Source organism: Podarcis gaigeae, assembly GCF_964106915.1.
Source record: "Podarcis gaigeae genome assembly, chromosome: 2".
Classification (NCBI taxonomy): Eukaryota; Metazoa; Chordata; class Lepidosauria; order Squamata; family Lacertidae; genus Podarcis; species Podarcis gaigeae.
Window position 1 is genome coordinate 28,660,213 of NC_139679.1, and position 24,171 is coordinate 28,684,383.

The 24,171-nt window shown below is 48.0% G+C and overlaps 1 protein-coding gene and 1 long non-coding RNA gene across 11 annotated transcripts in view; one reads left to right on the forward strand and one right to left on the reverse strand.

Moving 5' to 3' along the window:
• The window catches only part of SDK2 (sidekick cell adhesion molecule 2), a 331,653-nt gene extending 311,856 nt beyond the window's left edge, over positions 1 to 19,797 (reverse strand). For all 10 annotated transcript variants that reach the window (XM_083727356.1, XM_083727353.1, XM_083727349.1 and 7 more), the window contains exon 1: positions 19,679 to 19,797. In XM_083727356.1, the coding sequence (XP_083583482.1) occupies positions 19,679 to 19,760 (82 nt within the window). In that variant the 5' untranslated portion in view covers positions 19,761 to 19,797. The remainder of the gene's footprint in view (positions 1 to 19,678) is intronic.
• A 583-nt stretch (positions 19,798 to 20,380) lies between these two features.
• On the forward strand, positions 20,381 to 22,797 carry LOC310839326. Its single transcript, XR_014561437.1, has 2 exons — positions 20,381 to 20,526; positions 22,327 to 22,797. It is a non-coding gene; the product is annotated as an uncharacterized lncRNA (long non-coding RNA).
• The last annotated feature ends 1,374 nt before the right edge of the window (positions 22,798 to 24,171 follow it).

Below are 24,171 nucleotides of genomic sequence, written 5' to 3' on the forward strand. Positions count from 1 at the left end.
ATTCTCGGAAAAATGAGACCAGGTTTCTTTTTTTGCCCTGCTTGCACTGTAAAAACAGGGGGGGGGGGGGATGTGCACATGAGCATGCAATCTCCTCCTCCAAGTTACTATGTCAGGGCTCATCCACACTTATGCTTTTCCCATGCATAGAAATCACAGCTCTGAGTTGCATTTTGCTTGAGCCATACTTCCTGGGCATGGGTCCATTCAGTTTTCCCTTTGCCCTGCTCCTTTCCCAAGGAACCCCCCCCCCCTTTAGCTCACAGGTAGGCAAACTAAGGCCCAGGGGCTGGATCTGGCCCAATCACCTTCTAAATCCGGCCCGCGGGCGGTCCAGGAATCAGTATGTTTTTACATGAGTAGAATGTGTGCTTTTAATTAAAATGCATCTCTGGGTTATTTGTGGGGCATAGGAATTCGTTCATTCCCCCCCCCCCCAAAAAAATATAGTCCGCCCCCCCCCCACAAGGTCTGAGGGACAGTGGACTGGCCCTCTGCTGAAAAAGTTTGCTGACCCCTGCTGTAGCTGTACATCAGAGCCAACACAGATCCAGAGAACATTTGCTCCAACTGAGTGCTAAAGAGCAGTTTTCCCTGGGGGACAAGAGGAATTGTGGATAAGCCTTCAGTCATACCTGAAAATGTCAGATTTCCTTAGGACTTGAGGCACACAGCCAGCCCAAAGCCATTTAGTCATGTGACTGTCTCAATGGCAACCTCTTGATCTAATTGAATTGCCATCTATTAGTCTAATTAACTAATTAGTAGATGGAAATAGATTCTATAACATTTAATTCCAGTTGATATAAAGACCCTTTGACCAAGTTAATGGTGCCTTTTCTCTCTAAACACTGGGAAACAACTTCTTTTTATTTGTCTGAAAGCTCTCTTAACGCCATGGTTGCAATGCAGCCCCCTTTGCAAAAGCAAGGCTTCTCAATTGCTAGCTGTGGAAGAGCAAAGAGTGCTGTTGTAGAGCTCCATCAGCTACAGCCATCAGCAGGGGGGTGCGGTCACATGCATACACAGCTCTCTAGACAAGGCCAAAGTATGAATACACGTGGACTATTAGCAGAGCATCCTTTTAATCAGATTATGACTGAAGCTGTCCCAGAGGTGCTGTCAGGGACTGGGAAGAAGAGGACTGGTGGAGACCGCCTCCCCATCCTGACCCTTCCAGGGATGGGGAAGAGGAAGGCAGTGTAGATTTACAACTGGGGTTTGAGGGAGTTAGAAGCTCAGGGGCAGATGAGGGGGAAAGCGGGGAAATCATGGGAGAGCCAGAGCAACACCCGGATGACACGTTGTCATTAGAGAGCATTCCAGACCCTCCATCTCCTAGAACCCAGTGAGCCTTAAAAGTAGGAGCAAAGAGCTCAAAGACAGAGGGCACGTAGCAGCACCCATAGAGGAGACAATGAAAATGAGGAAGTGAGAAAGTTGGGGTGGAGATTCACTCGGGACAATGCCATTATCCAAGAGGCTGGGTTCTATAGCCTCTCTCTGTAAAGACTGAAATAAAAAAAGACTGTAAGAAACTTTTCCTCATCTTTATACTTTCCTGGGCAACCAGCCAGGAGCTGCTGACAGCATCCTGAGAGATGCATACATGTAATCTGCAATCAGTGTATTTATGGGTTGTAACTAATGTTTCAGCCCTAACGTGGGGGGGAGGGGGGCGGCGCGTTTATGTCTGACCAGCTTAAAAACAACACAACATACCATGGAAAGTGCAATGCTAGGAATATCATTAAAAGATTAAAAAAACAAAAACCCTAATAATTCCATATGACAAAGATGAAAAGTTGTGGCTGTTGTGGAAAAGGCCACAAAGTGAAAATGGACGTATGTAGGGCAAGAGGCGACTCAGGTTGATGGAATTGAAACAGTGTTCATATCGAGACCCTACAGTTTCGAAAGACTAATGGGACAACCACCTGTGTGATGGGCGGAGGATGTAAAACTAGCAGTAGGTCTTATGTGGATGAAAGAAGCAAACAACAGAGAACGCTGCAGAGAACTTGAAGAAGAATATATCCAAAGACTGGTGTAAGACATTGCAAAAGAAGAAGTGGGTGGGTGGAGGGGGAAAGAACATGATTTTCATCACTATGATAGGTGGATGGACGGACAGACAGACAGATGAAAGATACACACATATCAAATAAATGGTTAAAAATGCAAAATGGCACACAAAGACGCAGGTGGCGCTGTGGGTTAAAGCCTCAGCGCCTAGGACTTGCCGATCGAAAGGTTGGCGGTTCGAATCCCTGCGGCGGGGTGCGCTCCCGCTGCTCGGCCCCAGCGCCTGCCAACCTAGCAGTTCGAAAGCACCTCCGGGTGCAAGTAGATAAATAGGGACCGCTTACTAGCGGGAAGGTAAACGGTGTTTCCATGTGCGGCTCTGGCTCGCCAGAGCAGCGATGTCACGCTGGCCACGTGACCCGGAAGTGTCTCCGGACAGCGCTGGCCCCTGGCCTCTTAAGTGAGATGGGCGCACAACCCCAGAGTCTGTCAAGACTGGCCCGTACGGGCAGGGGTACCTTTACCTTTACCTTAGGATGGGCATAAAAGGTCTCGATGCCTCTTTTGCCTTTCAGTATCTTCTCATAGAAGCAGTTAACACGGGCAAATATTTTTCATACTTCCTTCTTTCCTTCAACAAAACAAATCACCGTTGATTTCTAACGCATAGTGAGACATATACGAAGTGGGACATGAGCTAGAAATGTCAGAGAGATCTGTGGTGAGCAAAATCAATTGTTCTCACTGAGTCCTAAAAACTACTGGGACTCCAGGCCAGCTGATAGGATCAAATTGCCATCTTTGCTGAGTGGCTGATCTCTCAATATCCCTTCCGAAACTCAGATTGGGTTCAGACCTTGCAGCTTGTACCCAGATGTGAGCTATGTTCTCACCTCTCTCCCAAACTCCCTCTACGATTTTGAACAGGGTGCTTTCAGTTTTCTCCACCTCTAAGGATCAAAAGGAACTGAAAAACCTCTCTCTTTTCCTGCCTATCTGCTAAGCAAGGGCACCCTTCCCTTTGTAGTCCCTCTGCTGTATCCAATCCACCAAGTTTCTACAACAGCACCATCTTGCTTCCAGCTGTGCAGAGGCTGCCAGAACATCCTGATCCCTATAATTAAAGGGGAAATATCCGACCCTTTTAAAAGGCCCTTTCCAGCTGTGCTGAGATGAGACAGAATCTTGGTGTACAATGGGAGAAGCCATTTGTTGCCAGGGGTGATCTGGGGCAGTGAAATCAGATGGCATTAGCAGGCAGGCACATGTCACAGCCAGGACATCAATTACAGGGTTGCTGAGCTCACGAGGGCTACAGCTGGCATTGATGAAGTCCCATTTTGTTTGCCCAGGAAACCCAGCTGATTAAACTTGTCTCCCAGGGGATCAATGGGCAACTAATAATACAATCAATGCAGCTAGTGATGGCTGGGGCTGCAGTAAGTAGATGTTCTACAAGTCTCTTTTCCACCAAGCCAACCCAGCAGCTAATTTGAACCCCATCCCTGGTAAAATCAATGTGCATTGATTTTTAGGGTGTTTTTCGCCCTTTAAAATGGTGTCTCGGGGCACCCTGTAAAAGGAACCACTTCTGACTACAGCTGCATTCTTCCTGAGCTATCCATTCCAGCTGCTTAAGATTCACCACCACTGTCTTCACAATTGGGTGGGAGCATGAGAGTGAGACCAAATGTCAGTGCGACTTGGAGAAAAGCACTAGGACCGATACTTTACCAACAGTGTCAGGAACTCAGATATCTAAGCTAGGCGCCAAATGGCTTCTTAAACCAGGGTCACCAAAACAAAATACAATGGTACCTCGGGTTACATACGCTTCAGGTTACATACTCCGCTAACCCAAAAATAGTGCTTCAGGTTAAGAACTTTGCTTCAGGATGAGAACAGAAATTGTGCTCCGGCGGCACAGCAACAGCAGGAGGCCCCATTAGCTAAAGTGGTGCTTCAGGTTAAGAACAGTTTCAGGTTAACTATGGACCAACGGAATGAATTAAGTACTTAACCTGAGGTACCACTGTACCTAATTGTCATTTTTGGGCCAGACAGCTTGAAAATCATATTTTTCAATACGACTTTGGTTCCTGGAATTAACTCTGACTGTCCAGATAAAATAATGGCGGACAGAATTCTACCGGATGTGTTGCCAGTGTGTGAAAACAGTCAAGATCCAAGAATCCCCAGGCATGCACCTCCAGATGGTGGAGACGTCAAGCGCCATCCTGGCGCCTGGGCATCTTCACTTGGTCGCAAGTGGGCAATAGCCATGTGCAAAATGCGCCTGGCGAATTTCGAACACCATTCATCAGCCTCGTTTCCTAGCTGAGCTGTACATTCCAAATGGCAACCCTTCAGGGCAGGGATGGAGAACTTGTGATCCCCAGATGTTATTGGGCTACAACTCCCCTCACCCCATATCATTTGCCATGTTGGTTGGGGCTGATGGGAACTGCTGCCCAGCCTCTAGAAGACCACATGTTCCCCAGCTCAGCTTCAAAGCAGCAAGGAGCCCAGGGAACCGCAAGTACCTGGGCCTCCTGCACATTCTCCAGCTGAGGTGGGTCTAATCCAGACTTTCGGATGGTAGTTTTATGCTAGTTCCAAAGCCACTTCCGACCCGGGGAGGAGGTGTGGTGCGGGCATCACGCCCCAACACGCGCACGGAGGCTGGCTCCCAGCCCCGCGCAATCTGGGAAATCCTCAGCCGCGTCATCGGCTGGCCCAGGGGGTGTGGCTTGCCTCATTTAAGGCAAGCGCGGCCAGGAATCTCCCTCTTTGGCCGCTCAGCTGCGTTTGTTTCCCACCCACCCGCCCTTCAAGGTTCCTCTTTTGACCTTGCTATGGACCTCGGTTGGTCACCGGTTGGCCTGGTAGGATTTTTTTCCACTTGGCAAACTGGCACCAGCCATTTGGTTTTTCGCCTACCTCGTAGCAAATCGTCACAACTTTCTCAGCTTTGGCGGTTAGGCATTGGTATGGGTATTGTTATGTAGATGTATTGGGGGGGAGGAGCGCCATCACCTCCCCCAAATATATTAAAGGGTAGTCCAGTAAAGGATTCCAGGGGGCGTTGCCTCGTCCGAAGCCTATGGAGGTCAGGACCTAAAGCGCACCCTGAGCGGTGACCCTGGGGGAGTCCCTAGTTGAGGTGCATCAGCAGAGCTCCCCCTGCTGGTGTTAACCCTTCCCGGTCTTCAAGCAATCAGGCTGAAGCCGGATAGTCGATAGGACCAATGCCTAAGCCAATACCGCTCATCACCTGTAACCAATAAAGTTGTGGCCTAATTTTAGCCCATTAACCTAAATTACTGTGTCCTGTGTCTTTATTTCTACTGGTGGGAGGCGGGATCTCGCCACGCAAGTGCTGCCATGTTTATATGAAATTTTTTAATGTAATCTTATTGTTATGAGTTTCCCTGAGCTCCCTTTGCAGAGGAAGAGTGGGTTATAGGTTTTAAATAATAAACAAACAAACAAGTCCACTGCAAAGCGGGAGCGATGCTAGAAATGATGGTGAAATAGCACATTGGTCCCCAGCCCCAGACATCATTAGTGGTTAGCAGTGACTAGAGATAGATATATCATAGGACATGAAACAAGCCAGCCCAGGAAAAAGCTTTACCACTTGATTCTGCTGACAATATACAGTGGTACCTCGGGTTCCAGACGCTTCAGGTTACAGACTCCGCTAACCCAGAAATAGTACCTTGGGTTAAGAACTTTGCTTCAGGATGAGAACAGAAATTGTGTGGCGGCAGCGTGATGGCAGCAGGAGGCCCCATTAGCTAAAGTTACCACCGCGCTGTCGCCACACAATTAATCTCAGGTTAAGAACAGTTTCAGGTTAAGAACAGACCTCCGGAACAAATTAAGTTCTTAACCCGAGGTACCACTGTACATGCTGCAAGGGATGGAGTGCAGGCAGAGTCAAAGCAAAAGACGTTGAAGTGTTTGGCTTTGACCCTGCTACCAGTCACTTGCTGAGGTTGTCGCAGATTTCGACAGAAGCACATACACTTCCAACATCAGAAGCCAACGCGTTGTCCCCATTTGAACAAACAGTGTATGGAAAGTCAATCTATCATAAGAGAAGGTTGTTGCTAGGATTGCAACCATAGGAGGGGGCCCAATATTTCAAACGTCGTTTCTCTGGCTTCTCCCCCCCCCCACTTTGGCATTCCTCCTTCACTCTTCTCTATTCCGTTTTTATGATGCAAGAGAGGGGGGAAAATCGGGAGCGAAATTTCATATGGCAGTAAAAAAAACAAAAAAGAAACAAGGAGGGGAAAGCTGTTTTGACAAGGTGGGTCAAAACCCATCAGAGGATTGTTGGAGCCTGCAATGAGTGATGCTTTGCGGGGCGGCAAGAAGCAGGCGACCCCTCGGCTTGCCGGCACGACTTCTGGAAAAGGACATGATTCTCCTGTTGGATCCTGGTAATAAAAGCAAAGCGAGAAGCACTTTTTCCGCTTTTCAACTGGCACTTCAGTTCTTCAAAGGGTTTCCAGTGTCAGCCGCCTTCATCTTTCCATTAAAAAAAAAAGAAAGAAAGAAGAGGGGAAAAACCCCACGCAGATCAAAGCTAAAAGCAACCTCCCCATCAAGAAACACTGAACCTAGGAATAGCCTCCCCTGCCAGCAGTGAAAATGGAATTTAACAGATGCATTCCCTTGGTGTTTTTGTTTTGAATCCCTTGCTGTTCCACCCAGGCCCAGGGGCCAAATGTGGGGACCCAGACCTCTCTGTCTGGCCCCTCAGGACTGTCTCCAGGTCACACCTGCTCCCTCTGGGCCACACCCCTGACAGACTTGCTATCCTTTGCATCCTTCCGGATTGTTTTTGCTTTGGAATGCGCCCTTGAACACTGATAATGTTTCTAGTTTGCCTGGACAGAGGATAAAGAGAGATGTGAGAGCCTGTGCAGAAATTAGTCTACAGTGGTACCTCAGGTTAAGTACTTAATTCGTTCCGGAGGTCCGTTCTTAACCTGAAACTGTTCTTAACCTGAAGCACCACTTTAGCTAATGGGGCCTCCTGCCGCCGCCGCAATGCCGCACCACAATTTCTGTTCTCATCCTGAAGCAAAGTTCTTAACCTGAAGCACTATTTCTGGGTTAGCAGAGTCTGTAACCTGAAGCGTATGTAACCTGAGGTACCACTGTACTGTACAAAGCCAAAGTTCAAAATCATTGCTTCCCATTTGCCTCTGGCCCTGTCCAGCACTGGTATGTGGCCCTTGGGAAGTTGCCTGGAAGCCCTCGAGCTGGGAAAGACATCCCCATCCCTGACCTAGGTGCTCAGGCTCGCTGGTTTCCTGCGGACTTCTGCCTACCTCTCGAGACCTGGATGTAAAAAGCAGGCTTGGGTAAACAAAGTCTGCTTATTTGCCCAGTGCAATCTCTGAGCTGCCACTCAGAGCAGCTCCAAGCCAAAGAAAGGTTTAATGTTCTTTTTCTTGTGTCTGCTACTGCTGGGAGAACACAAACCAATACACAGAAAGAGATCAGAGTGCCACCGGTCCCAGAGCTACTTCTCAAGGTTACACAGACAATTGTTGTACATTACCACACACATGAGCGGCCCCCGAGGCCAGCTGCGTTGCCGGGTCTCAGCTCCCCGGCAGAGTCATTAACAGCCCGCATTACGGCAAATAATATTTCCTTCCTTTACGATTATCGTATCATCAAAATTTCAGGGCCGCACCAGGCCACTAATGGCTTCCTAAGAAGCATCAAATTTTAATCTCCTCCTTCCCTCCTCCTCCTCCTCGGCAACCTGCTCACCCACAAACGACTCTCCTTCCTCAGCTGCTCACATAAGGCTGGTAACTAATGCACTGGCTAATCTTAAGTAAGAAGCAAAGCAGTCCTCACCTCCAGATGCAGGAAGTAGAAGAGGAGTTGCGGAGATCACATACTGCCAAACAGAATGAAATGCATAACAGGGTATGATGGCCAATTAGTAGGGTTCGTGTCTCTCTCCCCAACCTCTGGAACCGGAACTCAACAGATACACTGCCCCTGAACATGGAAGTTTCATTTAGCTATCATAGTCAACAGACCGATCCATTGATAAGACCAGTCCTCCTCCACGGATCTGGCCTGAGATCATCATTATGTGATGTGCAGCGTTCAAAATTAGCCAGGCGCCAGGTGCGTTTCGTGACTGGCTCCGGTCCAACTGTGACCACATGGAGATGATGATGATGATGATGATGATGATGATTAGTTGTTTTGTTGTTGTTGTTGTTTTATTTGATGCTTTAATGTGTTGTAAACGACATTGAGATTTGTTCTTTAAACTATAAACCACTACAGAAATGAAATGGACAACAATAAATAATGATGATGATGATGATGATGATGATAAAGTCCACTGCAAAACATGAACAAACAAAAATGGCGCCTAGACATTCCACTGTGGCGGCTGTAAGCCAGGCTTAAAGCGCCATTTGGCAATTAGATTATGATTATATATATATATATATATATATATATATATATATACACACACACACACACATTTTATATATATATATATATATATATATATATATATATATATATATATATGAGAGTTTCTAACACAGGGTGTGACAGTAAATTCCATTAAGTTAACTGTGAATTGTGTGAAGAATTTGTTTCTCTTGGTCATCCTGTTGCCAACTGATGTCATTGCATGACTCCAAGTTCTAATGTAGTGGAAAGTAAGACGAAAGCTACTTCTCAACATCACAAATAAATTGATAGAACTCTTATCATATCAACACTTGGGTTGTCTCCCCCCCCCTTCTAAACTTGAGACTTTCCTCACTGGCAAGAGGCTCTAATCCGTTGCACCTTTTCCAGTTCTGTCTATCACAATATTTTTAAGGTGGGGCATTATTAGCAATCAAGCTTCACCAGAGAAGAAACATCTGCTGAACAAGGAAGCTTTATTCCACGTTAGGGTTGTCTCAAAACCACAGTCCTCAAAGTAGGTTAGCATCCCTAAGGGAAGTCTATTCCAACTTGGTGCCATCGAGATGAACTACAGTTCCCATTTCCCATGACCACTGGTCATAGTGGCTGAGGCTGATGGGTACTGGAATCCAACAATATGTGGATGACACCAGGCTGGGGAAGGACGTCCAATGAGATGTGGCCATTCCTAGGGCCAAAACTGCACTAAGCAGCTCCTTCCTTGAGTCACGACTTCCTTGGATGGGGTCCTGGATTTGGTGTTGGGAAAATGGAAGATGAGGGGGTAAGAGCGATTTCTGTCATGGTCCGGTTTATGAGCGGCGAAGTCCTGGCGGAGGATGTCGGGACCAGGGGTGGGAGCAGGAACGAGAGTCAGGAAGCCAGGAGTCAGGAAGCCAAGGGTCAGAGAGTCGGAAGTCAAGAAGCCAAGGGTCTGAGGATCAGGAAGCAAGGAGTCAAGAAGCCAAACACAGCAAGGCAAGAAGCGTGTTGCTGTGTCAAAGAGCCAAAGGGAAATGCTGACCTTATATCCCTTCCCGGCTCTTGCTACCAGGTGCTGTGAGTTACCAATTGGCTGCCTCGCCTCTTGAGAACAAACTTAGGAAAGTCCCAGTCCTGCAAAGCCCTACTGGTCACAGGGCCTGGCTCCTGCACATACTCATGACAGATTTCTATGCAAGGACTTTTTTTAAGCAGGGGAGACGGAAACAGGAAATTCTGTTTGTGCTCATCCCATACTTTGAAATACTTATTTGGTGGGAGGAAATAAAAGAGGAGTCTATCACAATGTGGCCTTTAATCGCCCAGTGGAGGTTGAGCCACTGAGGGCACTCCAGCTGAGACCCACCTCTGAGCTGCAATGCCATCAGCTCCGTGACATATTATCCTCCTGATAAACATTGCATTCCACTGTGGATAATTAGCAATCGGCTTTAATCAATAAGTTATTTTTGCCCTAGGTAATTAATAATTACGTGGCGTGGCTTGCCTCGACAATAATTAAACTTTCGGTGTTCCTTCCACGATTGGCATTCTGGCATGTATATAACAACTGCGGGTAATCAAACTTTTTTTTTTTTTTTTACTTCTACACAGGTGGAGCCATTAGGGCAGTGGTTCTCTGGCTTTGAGTATTTTTTTGGTTTGGTTTCTCTTTCATTCTTCTTCTCCCCCCTTTGCTTCTCAAGCTCTTATCGACCAGCCTTTCTTTAGCTGAATCGATCATGCAACAAAAGACGGATGTCAGCTCAGATCTTCGTAGGAAGATGCCAAGCTATTGTACCCCCGCTCAGCTTCCAAAACACAGACCCATAAGCTTCTGAAAAGAGCTCCCCCAACTGGAACCTGCCAATACAAATCAGACAAAGAGAAAACAGCGGAACCAGCTATACAGGATAGTGTGGTGTATTGACCTGATGCGACTTTTTCTTATCATGAGAAAAAGCTATACTTTTACGACATTAGTAGTATATATTAGTAGCAGTATATATTGGTGAGGGATGCTAGTGGTGCTGTGGGTTAAACCACAGAGCCTAGGACTTGCCAATCAGAAGGTCAGCAGTTTGAATCCCCGCGACGGGGTGAGCTCCCGTTGCTCGGTCCCTGCTCCTGCCAACCTAGCAGTTCGAAAGCACAAAGTGCAAGTAGATAAATAGGTACCACTCCAGCGGGAAGGTAAACAGCGTTTCTGTGCCCTGCTCTGGTTCGCCAGAAGCGGCTTGGTCATGCTGGCCATATGACCCGGAAGCTGTCTGCGGACAAACGCCGGCTCCCTCGGCCAAAAAAGCGAGATGAGCACCGCAACCCCAGAGTCGGCCACGACTGGACCTAATGGTCAGGGGTCCCTTTACCTTATATATTAGATGTTGCATTCATGCCCGATGTGAAAGCTTCTTATAGGCATCTGATTTGTCAGGGCTGCTGGGCAAGATGGGGCCTGATCCAGCAGCATCTTCTTCTGTTTATACATTCTTATACAACAGAGCTTCCCAAACTTGGGTCTCCAGCTGTTTTTTTGGACTACAATTCCCATCATCCCCGACCTCTGATCCTGCCAGCTAGGGATGATGGGAGTTGTAGTCCAAAAACAGCTGGAGACCCAAGTTTGGGAAACCCTGTAATACAACATGCTTACATTTAGTCGATATTAGTGGTTATATAAAGCACCACATCCATGGACTATTCTTTCCAACGTCTTACCTCCACATCCCAAACACACCATCAAAAAGAGACATGGGTTGGATCACATCGTTGGCTGTATTTTCCTCGAGCTCCTAGTCAGCGTATTTGTGGACTTCCAATTGCAGAGGCGACCACACAAAAGAGATAAGTGCAGGGAGTTTAAAAGGTGGCCTGAGTTTGACTCAGAAATACAAACTTCTGAACTTAGCCATTTCATTACCTAGATAAACAAGTGGTTTTAAGAACCGGCTACCCTCAAATCAAATTATCAAGTATAATTTGAGGTTCCCAGAACTACAGGCACAAGATAGGAGATTTGCCTTATTTCTCAAGTTATTTAAGAAAAGGGGGAGGCAATGTTAAATATCAATGCCAGTTTAAGTTTGTATTACCAACTGTTCATCAGAGGGCTATTTTACACATTACACCACACACAGGCAAATGTGGGTTTGTCACGAAGTGCACACTCCACAAGGAGCTGTGGCCAATTGCAGCTCCCCGTTAAGTGTCACTTCATGAAATACGTGTCTGTTGCATCCACATGTATTATCATTATTAATTAATTAAGTACCTCTCTCACATGCAAAATTTGTGTGGGTATATCTCACGTGTCAAAGGCCACCACCACCCACCCACCCACCCACACAAAAGTGTGTAACATGGTACTTAATTTATATTTCCTGGGAAACTGACAGACCTAGCAGACACATGGCCAAGAATGCAGTGGTGAAGTGGATGAATTAACAAGTTTATGGAGAAGAGGAAGAGATAAAAATGTCCAAAGCAAGGCTTGAGCAAGATGTGAACGAAATGATCACGTTCAGCTTTGGGATGATGGATGGGAAGCATAGCAACATTTCTCAACTACATACAGGGCCATTATAAAGAGCAGCTGTCTCCATGGCCACCAGTGGGCTAGGATCCTAAACTCACATAAATGAATGGAATTGTTACAGTGAAACCCTGAGATTATAGTTAGGGAGAAATGCGTTCTTGAAGAACAGGATGTACAAAAACAAAACAAAACCAAGCTTTCGGGAAAAGTTATCGACTTTAATTATTCTGCCCAAGGAACAAAGTACATGACCTTCCTTCGTTACAATCAAAATGTAAACATAAAACAACTAGCAGCGTCACCACCTCTGCCTGCAGCCCATCCAAAAATGTTCAGCAGAATTCCATGTGGCAACCGGAAGAAGACGAAACAGAGAAGCAAGCAACTTACTCCAAAATGATCCCAGATTTAATCACCCCCATCTGGGTGTGCACACATTGCACAAATTAGCTGTTTGGGGAGGGGAGAGTGTCTCCGAAATAATTGATCAGCACTGTTGCAGGTTTTCCGACTAACCATACAGCTGGATTCAGTCAGGAATCACAAACAGAACACCTGCTTGCATATATAGCTCCTCAACCATGAATGGGTAAGCGCGCAGAACTTAACTAGCTGGATTTGGGTGGCTTTTTTGATGCTACAGTCCTAGCTCCCCAGTGAGGGCACTACAGAAATGCATGGCCGCCCTTATATCCAGAAGTCAGGCTGGTGTGTGGACATTGACAATAACACAAGGAGTGGCTATTGCTTCCAAAGCACTAATTTTTACATCTGCTTTGAGAACATAAGAGCCTAACAATACATTATGAGAAATGCCTAGCTACTGCCAGCTCGCATCTCCCTCGTTTCCTGGTAAGAAAGCCGAATGCAGCCTTGCATAGAAGTCCACAAAGACTACCAACCAAAAGCATTTTACTGCTCCTTCTGAAACACAATTGATGGCATACTAAAGTTCAAGGCGGTGGCAGATAATTCAGTTCTATTCTGGTTCAGAGAAACTAGCCTGGCTGATAGCCTGGCGACTGGCTATTTACAACCCTGGTCCAGTAAAGGAAATGCATGATTAATGTGACTTCTTTGCATTCAGTATTTCCTTTATCCTTGCAACCAATAAACACTGGACTTGATATTATGTCACCTGTTTCGCTAAATGCATGGGCCATGGGGAAAGACATACGTTGACAGAGGTGCCTCATAATGTCTAGTTTGCAATCCTGTACAATGAGTTCAATGAAATTTTCTCCCAGGTAAGTGTGTCTAGCAGGGTGAGCCAATGTGGTGCTCTCCAAACATTACTGGACATCAAACTTCCTTCAGCACCAGCCAGTAATATCCGATGATCAGAGATGAGCGAAGTAGTACCAAGTTGGCTATCGCTGGTGTATAAGATTGCACCATAAGTCTCCAAATAATTCAAGAATCTAATAGTAAAAGTACAATATTTTAGACCACAGCTTTTTTTTACTAGGTTATCCTTACTACTGCCTCCTTTTTTGCCCATCTCTTCTGCATATTTTAAGTGTGTGTTTTTTTTAATTGCAGGAAACATACCATGAAATGGTACTGCATTATAGTCACGAAACCCAATTCATTCATCAGTCAACAAGAAATTCAAGTAGATAACCTTGTGCTAATTCTCCTTCCCTTGGCCGACACACACACAGTATTTCAGTGAAACACACACTACAGTTTTTTAAACAAAGACAACAGAGGCAGGAGTTTACGAAATAAATTGGGGAAAGTTCATAACGCAGGCCATAATAGCTTCTGATGCCTGAGAGCAAACACAATGCAAGGGAGCCCAGGAGACAGAAACTCGGAGACAAGGAGAAGAGGAACTCGGCGAGCGCAAGTGAATCAATCAAAGAGACCGTCACAGTTTCTGACACAGGGGCCCTTCTGGATAATATACTGCGAGTTTATCTGTTATGTTCTGGACTTAATTACTGAGAAATTATAGGCTAGGTGCAAAGAAGAGGCAGCATTAAGAGCCAGGGGCACTGAGAAGGCTTTGGCTTCATCAGCTGTTGGAAACAATGGCTATAAATTCAGAGGAGAGAGAGAGAGAGAATACATTGTGATATGCACCTTGGATATTAGGTACCTGAAGGAAAGAGTCACAGGCTCCTCCACAGTCACAAATGCTGCCTCACTGCCTGGGCAATGTTTCCAAAGACATAATGCCACCCCTATTACAAAGGGACAGATGTTAAGGGTCAGGCTAGAAACCTTCCTGACTTGAATGCAGGAATATGTGAACCATTACTCCATGCCGGGGGGGGGGGGTTTACTCCCCATCCTGGAATGGACCTACTGACATCCCAATGTTTTAAGAGGGTTTCTGGTACTCATTGGCCACGGTGCTGATAATGCCAAGGTTGCGGGTTCAATCCCCACGTGGGACAAGCTGCATGTTCCTGCATTGTTGACTAGATGATCCTCTACGATTCTATGTCGCTGGAACAGGACTAGGTTCCCACATTTGCCACTGAACTGTGGATGCAGTTTTATTTTCACCTCTAGCTAGTCTCTCTCTCACACTTAGCCTGCCAAGCCCTTTCAAAGCAAGGCTGCCTTTCACTCTGTGCATCTGTGCAGCAAACACATGTGGGACAAAAAAGGTTTTGACCTCAACATCAGCGTCACTAAATGTGGCTGTAATTCTTTGTCGTTATGAACACAGATATCCCTTGTATAGCCTTTCTCTGCAACCCAAAGGGGGCAGCATACACAGCTACTGGGCAAAGAACTGTTCCTCCTCTTGAAGATTTGGTGTGCCTCCTGAAGATTTTGTTAAGCTTTCTACCAAACTGGTGCTACGTGTGCCTAAATAGCACAACTAGACATTTGCTAATCATCACGTGACTCCACGTCCTCAGACCTAGAAAGAGTTCCCCAGCCCTGGTCCCCAAGCGCCTTTTGCAAGCAAACAATATGCTCTACCGCTAACCTACGTTCTATCTCTGTAGGTGTCACAGAGCCTGCTGGTCAGTCATCACATAGTTCAAACTTGGAGTTAACTCTTTATTAGCAAAAGCATGATCTCCACATACTTGACAGAGAGTCAAGCCTAAGGAGCACAGCAGCTCATTCCTAGTGGTCTTGCTCCATGAAAAACCAGTTGGTGAGACTGGAAGTCTCTGACTCCCCACAGCCATCTAAGTCCCCTCCTCTCCAGGGCTTTTTCCAAGCAATCAGAGACTGCGTCTGTGCATTTCCAACCTCTCTTCATGCCTCTCTTGATTCTGGGAGAAAGAGGGGAGGGGAGCTTGTCATAGCCGGGGAGAGAGAGACACTCAAAACTCTTCATCAGCCTGACTCATCTCTGCCTCCTCCCACTTGGCAGCACTTTCCCAGCTCACTAAGCTCTGTTAACCCTTCAGCTTTTGACACATCCTCTTCCCAGTCTTCTCTCTCTTCTTCTCCCCCCTCTTGACCACCCATCGTTGTCCCGCCACCACTCCCCAGGCTCTGAGCCCTCTTCCCTTAGTGGTTCCCCAACTCCTTCCTCCTACCATTCCTCTACGTCCAACCAGTCCTGACAGTAGGCCAGTGTGCACTTCACGGAAAGCAATGTAGTGCAAATGACCACACCCACATGTGCATTTCGTTTAGGCCTTGCAACAGGGAACATAAGAAGCTGCCTTACATCAGGTCAGACTATATTTCCCATCTTCCCAATGCTGTCTACTCAGATAGCAGCTCCCCCAGGGTCTCAGGCAGAAAAGGGTCTTCTCCCATCATCTGCGTCCTGGTCCTTTACAAACTGGAGATTTAGGGTTCCCAACTGACCAGAAAAACATGGGGCAAACTTACGTTGTGCTCCTGTGATTTTTCTTTAGGTCAACTGGCTGTTGAGTCAGCAAGTCAAGCTTCCCATGACATAAGCATTGCAACCTGCCAATGACTGCAGCTCATAGGAGTAAGACACACACACACACACACACACACACACACACATACATATACATATTCAGTACATATACATATACGTATACACGCTGGCAACCCTATTGTCACATAACAGCATCGTATAGAGCTTCAGTGGCGTTATCCACCCATTGAAGTTAGTTGTTAAGACTGACATTCTTTTAGTTCCTGCTTTAGCACAAAGTGCCCCAGACTTTTAAAGGCAAGATTGGACGAGCATCACCATGCATTTTGACAGCTGCACATGATCCCTAAGGGTCACTAGGGAATGGGGTGGTGAAGAAATGCAGAAGATATAGAACCTGCCCACCGTACTTGTGCTTGCACAATGTATCAAGTAGCGGTTTAATAAATTTGGGTAATTTTTTAAAAATATTGCATTCAGCCCACAGTAATCATGGAAGATGCCAATACCACAAGCCTAATGTGCGGTATTAAGAAACCCTTTTGCATCCCCAAAGTCTACTATAAAAAGAAAGCACTTTTCCCCTCTTCCTTGGCATCATTACACATCCCTCCTCTTGCCCTTTCAGGTAGTTTAGAGTTTCCTAGAGCCTACATTGGCTGGTGCATCCAGATCAATGCTCTCTGCCTAAAGAGGGAGTCTATTTATGTATCACGTTCAGATAACAGAAGTGGCTGAAAATAGTCTGCACAGCACATAAGCATCCCGGAGGCAATTAGCTTATCGCATGGTCCTGTGCTGGCTTATGGCACTCGCAGACCATGGCCTGTCATGAAAGGGTACTCGCCAACAACCTTTTTTCTAATGGCAAACTTTTCATTTGATTCACGCTAAGTGGGTTTTACATAGCCAGGTTCCAACAGCTCTGCAGAGAGCGGAAACTGGACGGGAGGGAATTGAGAACAGTGGATGGGAGGGAACGTTAAGATTTTAGCAACTGGTGGCTGAAGCAAACCAACCAAGCCCCAGAAGCTGTCAAAAGTGTGTTTAGATGAAGGATATACCCTAGTTCAACCCAAAGAGGGCAAACATCTAAGTGTACTGTTTGAGGGAATAAATACAGTGGGGGGTTTTGCCTCTTCCACCCAGAGATGATTACGCAGCATCCAATTTGCAAATCCCACCAGTTCATCATACACATTTAGACTCCTGCCACTCCCCCCCCCCCCGATCCACACAGCCAGGTGTGGGGGGTTTTTTTGCTCAGCAGAAGCACAGGGAAGCAGTTATGTGCCCTTTGCATTAGCTTCCACAATACATCCTTTTGCTGTGGATGCTCTCCATTATGAGCAAGGCTTTGCCATCACCCGACTGCCAGCCTCGGGAGAAAATAAATCAAGTTGGACCCTGGAACTGCCGCCCATCTCCCCCCCACTTCATTTCCCTCGGCGGCCCCAAGGAGCTATCGCCAGCCTCCATGGGTTCAGCCGGCCATTGCATCCTGCCTCTTGACCATAAATCTCTCCTAGCTGGTATTGTTATCTTGACAGGTCAAGAGATAGAAAAGGAGGCGAGGAGAAGGTGCCTGGTGAGATATTATACAGGCGGGCTGTAAAACCTGCGCCAGTCATTTGCCGTTTGGATAACTAACCAAATATTGGATCAGCCCACGAATGGAGGAGGGGAAAGGGGAGTTTGGGAAGCTTCTGAAACTTTTTCAAGAGTCCTGAGACTGTGGTAAAAGAAAAAGAAAAAAGAGGGGGAAGGAAAGGAGAGAAAACACACAGCTACAGGCAACAGGTAGACCAAGTGGGAACACTATTCTAGGGCAACTGATTGAATTCTCCAGACCACAACAAAGCACCTCCTCAAACAACCCTAGTTTTTAATCCCCTCAGCAACTTTTCCTTGTTGCTGTTGGTCTCCCATCATTCGCTTTTTTCTTCTTTGCAAATCGTCCAAAAACCGTCTGCTTTCTTTCATCAACGCCCCCCCCCCATCTGTGAACCAGGGCGTTTAAAGGATTTTGTTTTAGTTTTTTGGACAAATTGGTGCTTTTATAACAAGGCAGAACGAGAATAACGGCTGCTACGACAACCCAGCTTTTCCTGGGTTGCAGGAGGATTAACCCTTTCCTGAGGCATGGGAAAAGAATGGCATGTGGCGGCCATTGTCTTTAATCAGTCCCTCACTCTGCCCGCTTCTCTCCCCCCCCCCCCCGCCTCAGTTGGAATGCCAGGCGCGCGGGAATTTCGCTACGCCGGGTTGCTCTGGCCAATGAAGTCACACACATCAAACGAGGCTGGACGTAAAATGGCGCGGGGGGGGGGGGCTGAGAGGAGAGGATGAGGCGCTTTGGCGCCGGGACGACGCCGACGACACTTGACGGCTGCCCTACGGTCCCCGCTTCGCCTCTGCGCGCTTTGAAAAGCCTGCCCACCTGTAAGCAGCTTTGGAGAGAGAAGCCCTTATCGCGAGACAACAGGCTGTGCAAGAAAAGAGGTCACCCTCTCCATCTAGCCTTTAAAAAATAAAAGGCTAGCGCGCGAGAGGGAGCCTGGAGAAGTCGCCGTATTGTTATTATTTCCTCAGAGTCGCCGCACAATTCATTTCCCCCCCTCAGCTTGAGGGAAGGTTTATTCTGGGGGGGAAAAACCACCCAAGGCAGTATTTTCTTTTGTGGTGACAGAGAGAGAAGGAGGGAGCTCTCTCTCTCTCCTTCTCTTTCTTTTCTTTTAGGTCTGCCCCACGTGTTGCATTCTTCTCCCCCGGAAGTTCTCTGGGTATCCCAGGCAGCCTGCTTTGCACTGGGCTGTGCACGACACACACACACACAAAACGCACGCAGAAAGGGAGACACACGCAGCCCTCTCCAAGGAACATTCAAGCCTTTTGGCCGCGCGAAGGAGAAGCCGGCTTCACCGGCGGCCAGTCCGCGCTTGGAGAGGGGCCGGCGGTGCTTTGGGGAAACCTCGCCCCGCAGGCTTCTTCCTGGGCGCGCAACCCAGACGGGCGCGCATTCCGATCCTTTGCGTTTTTAAAAGAAACGGCTGCGCTCGAAGGCAAGCCCCACCGGACTTGTCTTGGGGCTGAAAGCTCGTTTCTTTCCCACTTGCTAGGGATCGAGCCCCACTTCTTAAATGAGAAGGGTCGAGTTAGGATCGCGCTGTTAATTCCGCCGCCGCCCCCAGCAGAGAATATAGAAAGTGCCCTTCAACAGGAGGCCCTCCTCCTTTCCCCCCTCCTCTTTAAAGCCTTTCTTTTTATCTCCCTCAAATCTCCAGCGCCTGCCTGCCTCTCCTCGTCTCCGACTCCCTCCTTCCCACTCCGCTTTGATCTCTTGATTACTTTTGAACAGGCATTTCAGTCCCGCAAACCGACCAGACGTAAACTTCTCCAAAGCCGTGTCTCCCGGCATCCACAACAAAACAACCTCCCCCCCCCCCTCCGTCAACCTCCTCCTGACTAACCAAAGCACAGATCGGACCGAATTGAAGAAACTAAGAAGAAAAAAGCAGAGGATTTCGCCCCCTCTTTCTCTCTGCCAATCTCTTACCCCCCCCCCCGCCGCCTCTTTCCATTTAACAGGCCCTCCTTAGCCTACGGCTGAGTTGTTCAACTTCCATCAGCCCCAAAAAGTCATGCACAACCCTCAACGCGAAGTGCGGGTCTTGCTATCCAGCAGCTACTAGGAGCTAAATATCCAGATTTTGCCGCGCGCCCCTATATCTCCGTTGCACCGTCCAGCGCCCCCGCCCAAACCACACATACAAGCCATTGAAGGCGGGCAGGGGGCTTCGTAAGCAACCCCCTCCTCGATTTACCTTGGGCTGTGGCTGCAGGGCTGCCCAGAAGCACGACGATCACGCAGCACATTATCTCCCAGCGTTTGCCAATCCCAGCCATGGTTACCAGAGAAGCTTTGCAAGGAAGAGAACTTCTGCTGGAGCGGGTTTTTGTTTGTTTGTTCTGTACTGTATCTAATATCCCTTATGCCTGCTGCCGGATCCCTCCCAGGAAGAACCGCGCAGGGGAGAGGGGATTCCCTCCGCTCTTCTTCCGTTTTGATAACGATCTTCTCAGCCAGACCTTAGAGAAAGACACTTCGTCCTCCAGGGCGCATTGAAAAAGCAAACAGGGAGGCAGCAATTATATCCATTTGAAACATCCCGCCCTAGGATCAACTCTTTAAAAAAAAGTCTACGGGGGAACGGGGAATTGTGAAGTCCGCTGCAACGCAGCCACCACCTCCATCCTCCAGGGGGTTCGGCGGGCGAGGAAGCACAGAGAGAGTTGGGCAGGCAAGGCGCCCACTGGCGCGCCTCGTCGGACTTCGGAGCTGTTGCAAATTCTTGCCCTTCTTCGCCGGGGTCGCAGCAGCAGCAGCGCGGAAGGAGCGGACGGTGCTCGGCTCCCTGGATCTCGTGGAAGCTCAACAGGGTGTGGGGGGGGGGGAAGGAGGAGGAAACCTTTACGGGGGAGAAGAGATGGGGGTGGGGGGAGGTTTCCAGGAACTGCTCCGAGCTCCGGGCTTCTCAAAACATTACTTCAAGGCTACGGAGATCGATCCCTGCAAAGGCAACGATCGACTCGTGGAGTCACGAGAAGAAAGGGGGAGGGATCGACTTAGACTCAGACACGCAAATCCCAGACGGCGCGAAGTTTTCTCTCGGTAGGCACTGCGGCGGGCTTCAAAACGGGGGGAAAAGTTTCGCGGAGGGGGAGGGTCCGGACCGGGGTGGGGGTCCGGGGTTCTCTCCTCCCCGATTTTCCCCTCGCTCAGCTCTCCAGGCGAGCGGTCTTCTTCTCCATGGCCGGAGGCAGCGGCTTGCGTCTCTCTCTCCGGAACGTGTCCTCCTCCCACAGCACCCGCACCCACCCCAAGCGCCGGCTGAAAGGCGGAAGGCGAGCTGGCGGCGACGGGTCCCCAAGGGCAGCCGCGACGCGCCTCTCTTGCGGGGGGCACGCCGGCTCCTCCAGCGGCTCTGCTGCTGCTGCTGCCGCCCTCCCGCTCCTCGGCTCGGCAGCAGCGGAGTGAGCCAAAGATCTGGCAGCAGTAGAGCCGCCAGCAGTAGCGGCGGCGGCGGCGGCAGTCTCAGCCCGGGGTAGGCGGAGAAAGAGGGAGGCCGGCAGCGCCACCTGGTGACCGACGCCGGCTCCCAGAGCGCCCGGTGCGAGCCAGGCAGGACTGGCGGCTGGCTGAGCGTAGCTCAACAGGGCGGCGTTGAAGGCTGGGCACGAAAAGCCTCCGCTCTGTGCGGACCGGAGGCCACAGCCTTCCTTTCCTCCGCCTTCGGGGATATGAGACGTCCCCTCTGAAAAGACCCAGGCGCGGGCGCGACTTCTGTGCGCGGGAAGGGCGCGATCCTGAGAGGGATGCGCGCAGAAGATGTGCTGTGCCGGCATCCCTGCCTCCGGGGGTGGGTAGGTTAAGGTGTTGTTTTGGTTTTGTTTTAACACGGATCAAAAAAATAATCCGGATTTACTGTCTTTTGTAGACAGTCTGTGTCTCTCCCTGACCCCACTCCCTCCTCCCTCAGTTTCGCAAAATGGATCCAGAAACTCTTTCAGGGGAACACGCTGTTGCAAATGTTTTACACGCCTTTTACAACATGGACCTTGGGCATGTAGTTAAGTACAGTGGTACTTCGGGTTATATACGCTTCAGGTTACAGATGCTTCAGGTTACAGACTCCGCTAACCCAGAAATAGTACCTCGGGTCAAGAACTTTGCTTCAGGATGAGAACAGAAATCACACAGTGGCGGCGCGGCGGCAGCGGGAGGCCCCATTAGCTAAAGTGGTGCTTCAGGTTAAGAACAGTTTCAGCTTAAGAACGGACCTCCAGAACAAATTAAGTTCTCAACCTGAGGGACCATTGTACTGGAATCACAAACCCTCATAACTGGAGACAGGGGTGACAACTTGAAATAGGGGGTCCCAAGTTAGATGTGGTACACACACATCATTTGAATGGCAATGCCCATCACCTGGCGGGGGGGCAACCTTATCAAATATTTCATTGGGGGGTGAAGGACGCGGGTGGTGCTCTAAACCACTGAGCCTCTTTGGCTTGACGATCAGAAGGTCGGCGGTTCAAATCCCCGTGACGGGGTGAGCTCCCGTTGTTCGGTCCCTGCTCCTGCCAACCTAGCAGTTCGAAAGCACGTCAAAGTGCAAGTAGGTAAATAGGTACCACTCTGTCGGGAAGGTAAATGCCATTTCAGTGCGCTGCTCTGGTTCACCAGAAGCGGCTTAGTTATGCTGGCCACATGACTCGGAAGCTGTACGCCGGCTCCCTTGGCCTGAAGCGAGATGAGCGCCGCAACCCCAGAGTCATCTGCGACTCTACTTAACAGTCAGGGATCCTTTACCTTTTTAAAGGAACCTCAGCCCCTAGAACCTTGGCCTGGCCTCAAAAGAAGCAGAAACGGCAAAGCAAACCTCATTGTCTGCATATCTTTTTACAGCAGGGAGAGGAACCTGTGGTCCTCCAGTTATCTTGGACTCCAGCTACTGGCTTCCCTGCTTTCTGTCCATCTTGGGAGTTGTAGTCAAAGGAGCATGGGGCACTTCTATTGAGTCAGACAACTGAGCTACAGCCCTTCCTTCAGATTGAATGATAGTGAGACTGCCCTTAAGGGCATAGGAACCAGCCTTATGCCAAGTCAGACCAAGATCCCAATCGTAGGTCTCTTAGGTTTCAGGGACATCTGAAGAGACTGCAGATTCAATCTGGGATCTTCTGCATGCAAGCAAATGCTATAGCCCAAGGCTACAGGCTTCCCTTCCCTGGCGCAAAGGAAAGCTATTTGCAGAGTCAACCTACTTAAATCAGAACATGGAAAATCTACTCATCCCTTATGTGTGCTTTTTTAATTACTTGAGAGTGAAAAATGCAGTTAAAGGCAGCAAGGACGTTATTAAAAATAATGGTATAAATAGACTATTTTTTCACGTTCTCTCTATCTAGTTCTATTTTTTGGAGAAAAGAGGTGCCAGAACTCACCATGAATGCCTCCCTTGTTCTCTTATAATAGCAATGTCGCCCACCTGAGAGGTGCTGGAACTGAGTTCCAGTGAGTTCTGGCTGGGGAAAATAGCCCTGTCTCTATCATTGCTCAAAAACCCAACAAGTGTAGCCCCCAAAATGCCAACATGGGGGGGGGGGGAGTCATAAAGTCAAAGTGAATTCCTTTCAAAACTGAAAGTTTTGCCTAGGTAAAGAGCATAGCGCAAACTTGGATAAATTATATGCAAGGCTACAATCAGGGAGGCTTTTGAAGAACAAATTGCTATATATATGTATTGCACCTCATCATACAAAAATTCTTTAAATACATCAGGAGCAGGAAGCCAGCCAGACAGGCAGTGAGCTCCTAGATGACAAAGACGTAACAGGAGCACTCAGGGAAGACAGGGAAATTGCTAAGGCATGTCAATGAATTCTTTACATCTGTCTTTACTGCAGAAGATGTTGGGTGAGATATCTACACCTGAACTTATTTTTTTTTGGAAAGGCAATAAATCAGAACAGCGTCAAAGAAAAATGACAAAGTATTTTTAGAACTAATCTGCAAGCTAAATCGTAAGAAATCGCCAGGGCCAGATGGCACATTCCCCTGAAAGTTCTTAACTCGAATAGGAAACAGCAAAGTTATATATTATAAGTTAATCAAATCTACTCATATACTACAAGACTGTAAGGTCTTTGAACACTTTTCTTCTTCCTTTTTTTAAACACCAGAAATCTTTTCAAACCCCCTCCAACTTTAACCAAAAACTGCAATATATGACCTGCTTTTTGTTGTTTCCAACTCTTTCCTCTTTTTAGGGGGGGGGGGGGCGGGTCCAAGAGAGAGAGTTTGGGCAGGTGTGTTTTGTGATACAGAAATGGATCCACCAGTTTCTTCCATTATACAATAATCAAAAATAAAAGAGCTCTGGCCTCTTTTACACTTCTGGTTACACTTCCTTTCTCTTCCCCAAGTGGTTGTTTCTTCCTCTCCCTCTTCCTCTTCTTCTTCCTGTTTTCATAGCTGTCAACGTTTCCTTTTTTAAAAGGGAAATTCCCTTATTCCAAATAGGATTCCTCGCAAGAAAAGGGAAAAGTTGACAGCTATGCCTGTTTTACTTAAGAGACAGGAAAAGATAGCAGTGTGTTTGTGTTACCCCACCCTAGATTGGGATGCAACCTAACTGTGAATTCCAACCCACTGGAAGACTAATGAAACAGGGAATTATTATCCCATGTTAATTGCACTCCTAAGATATTTTAAATCAACATTGTATTTGTTGTTTCATATTTGAGATCGTTT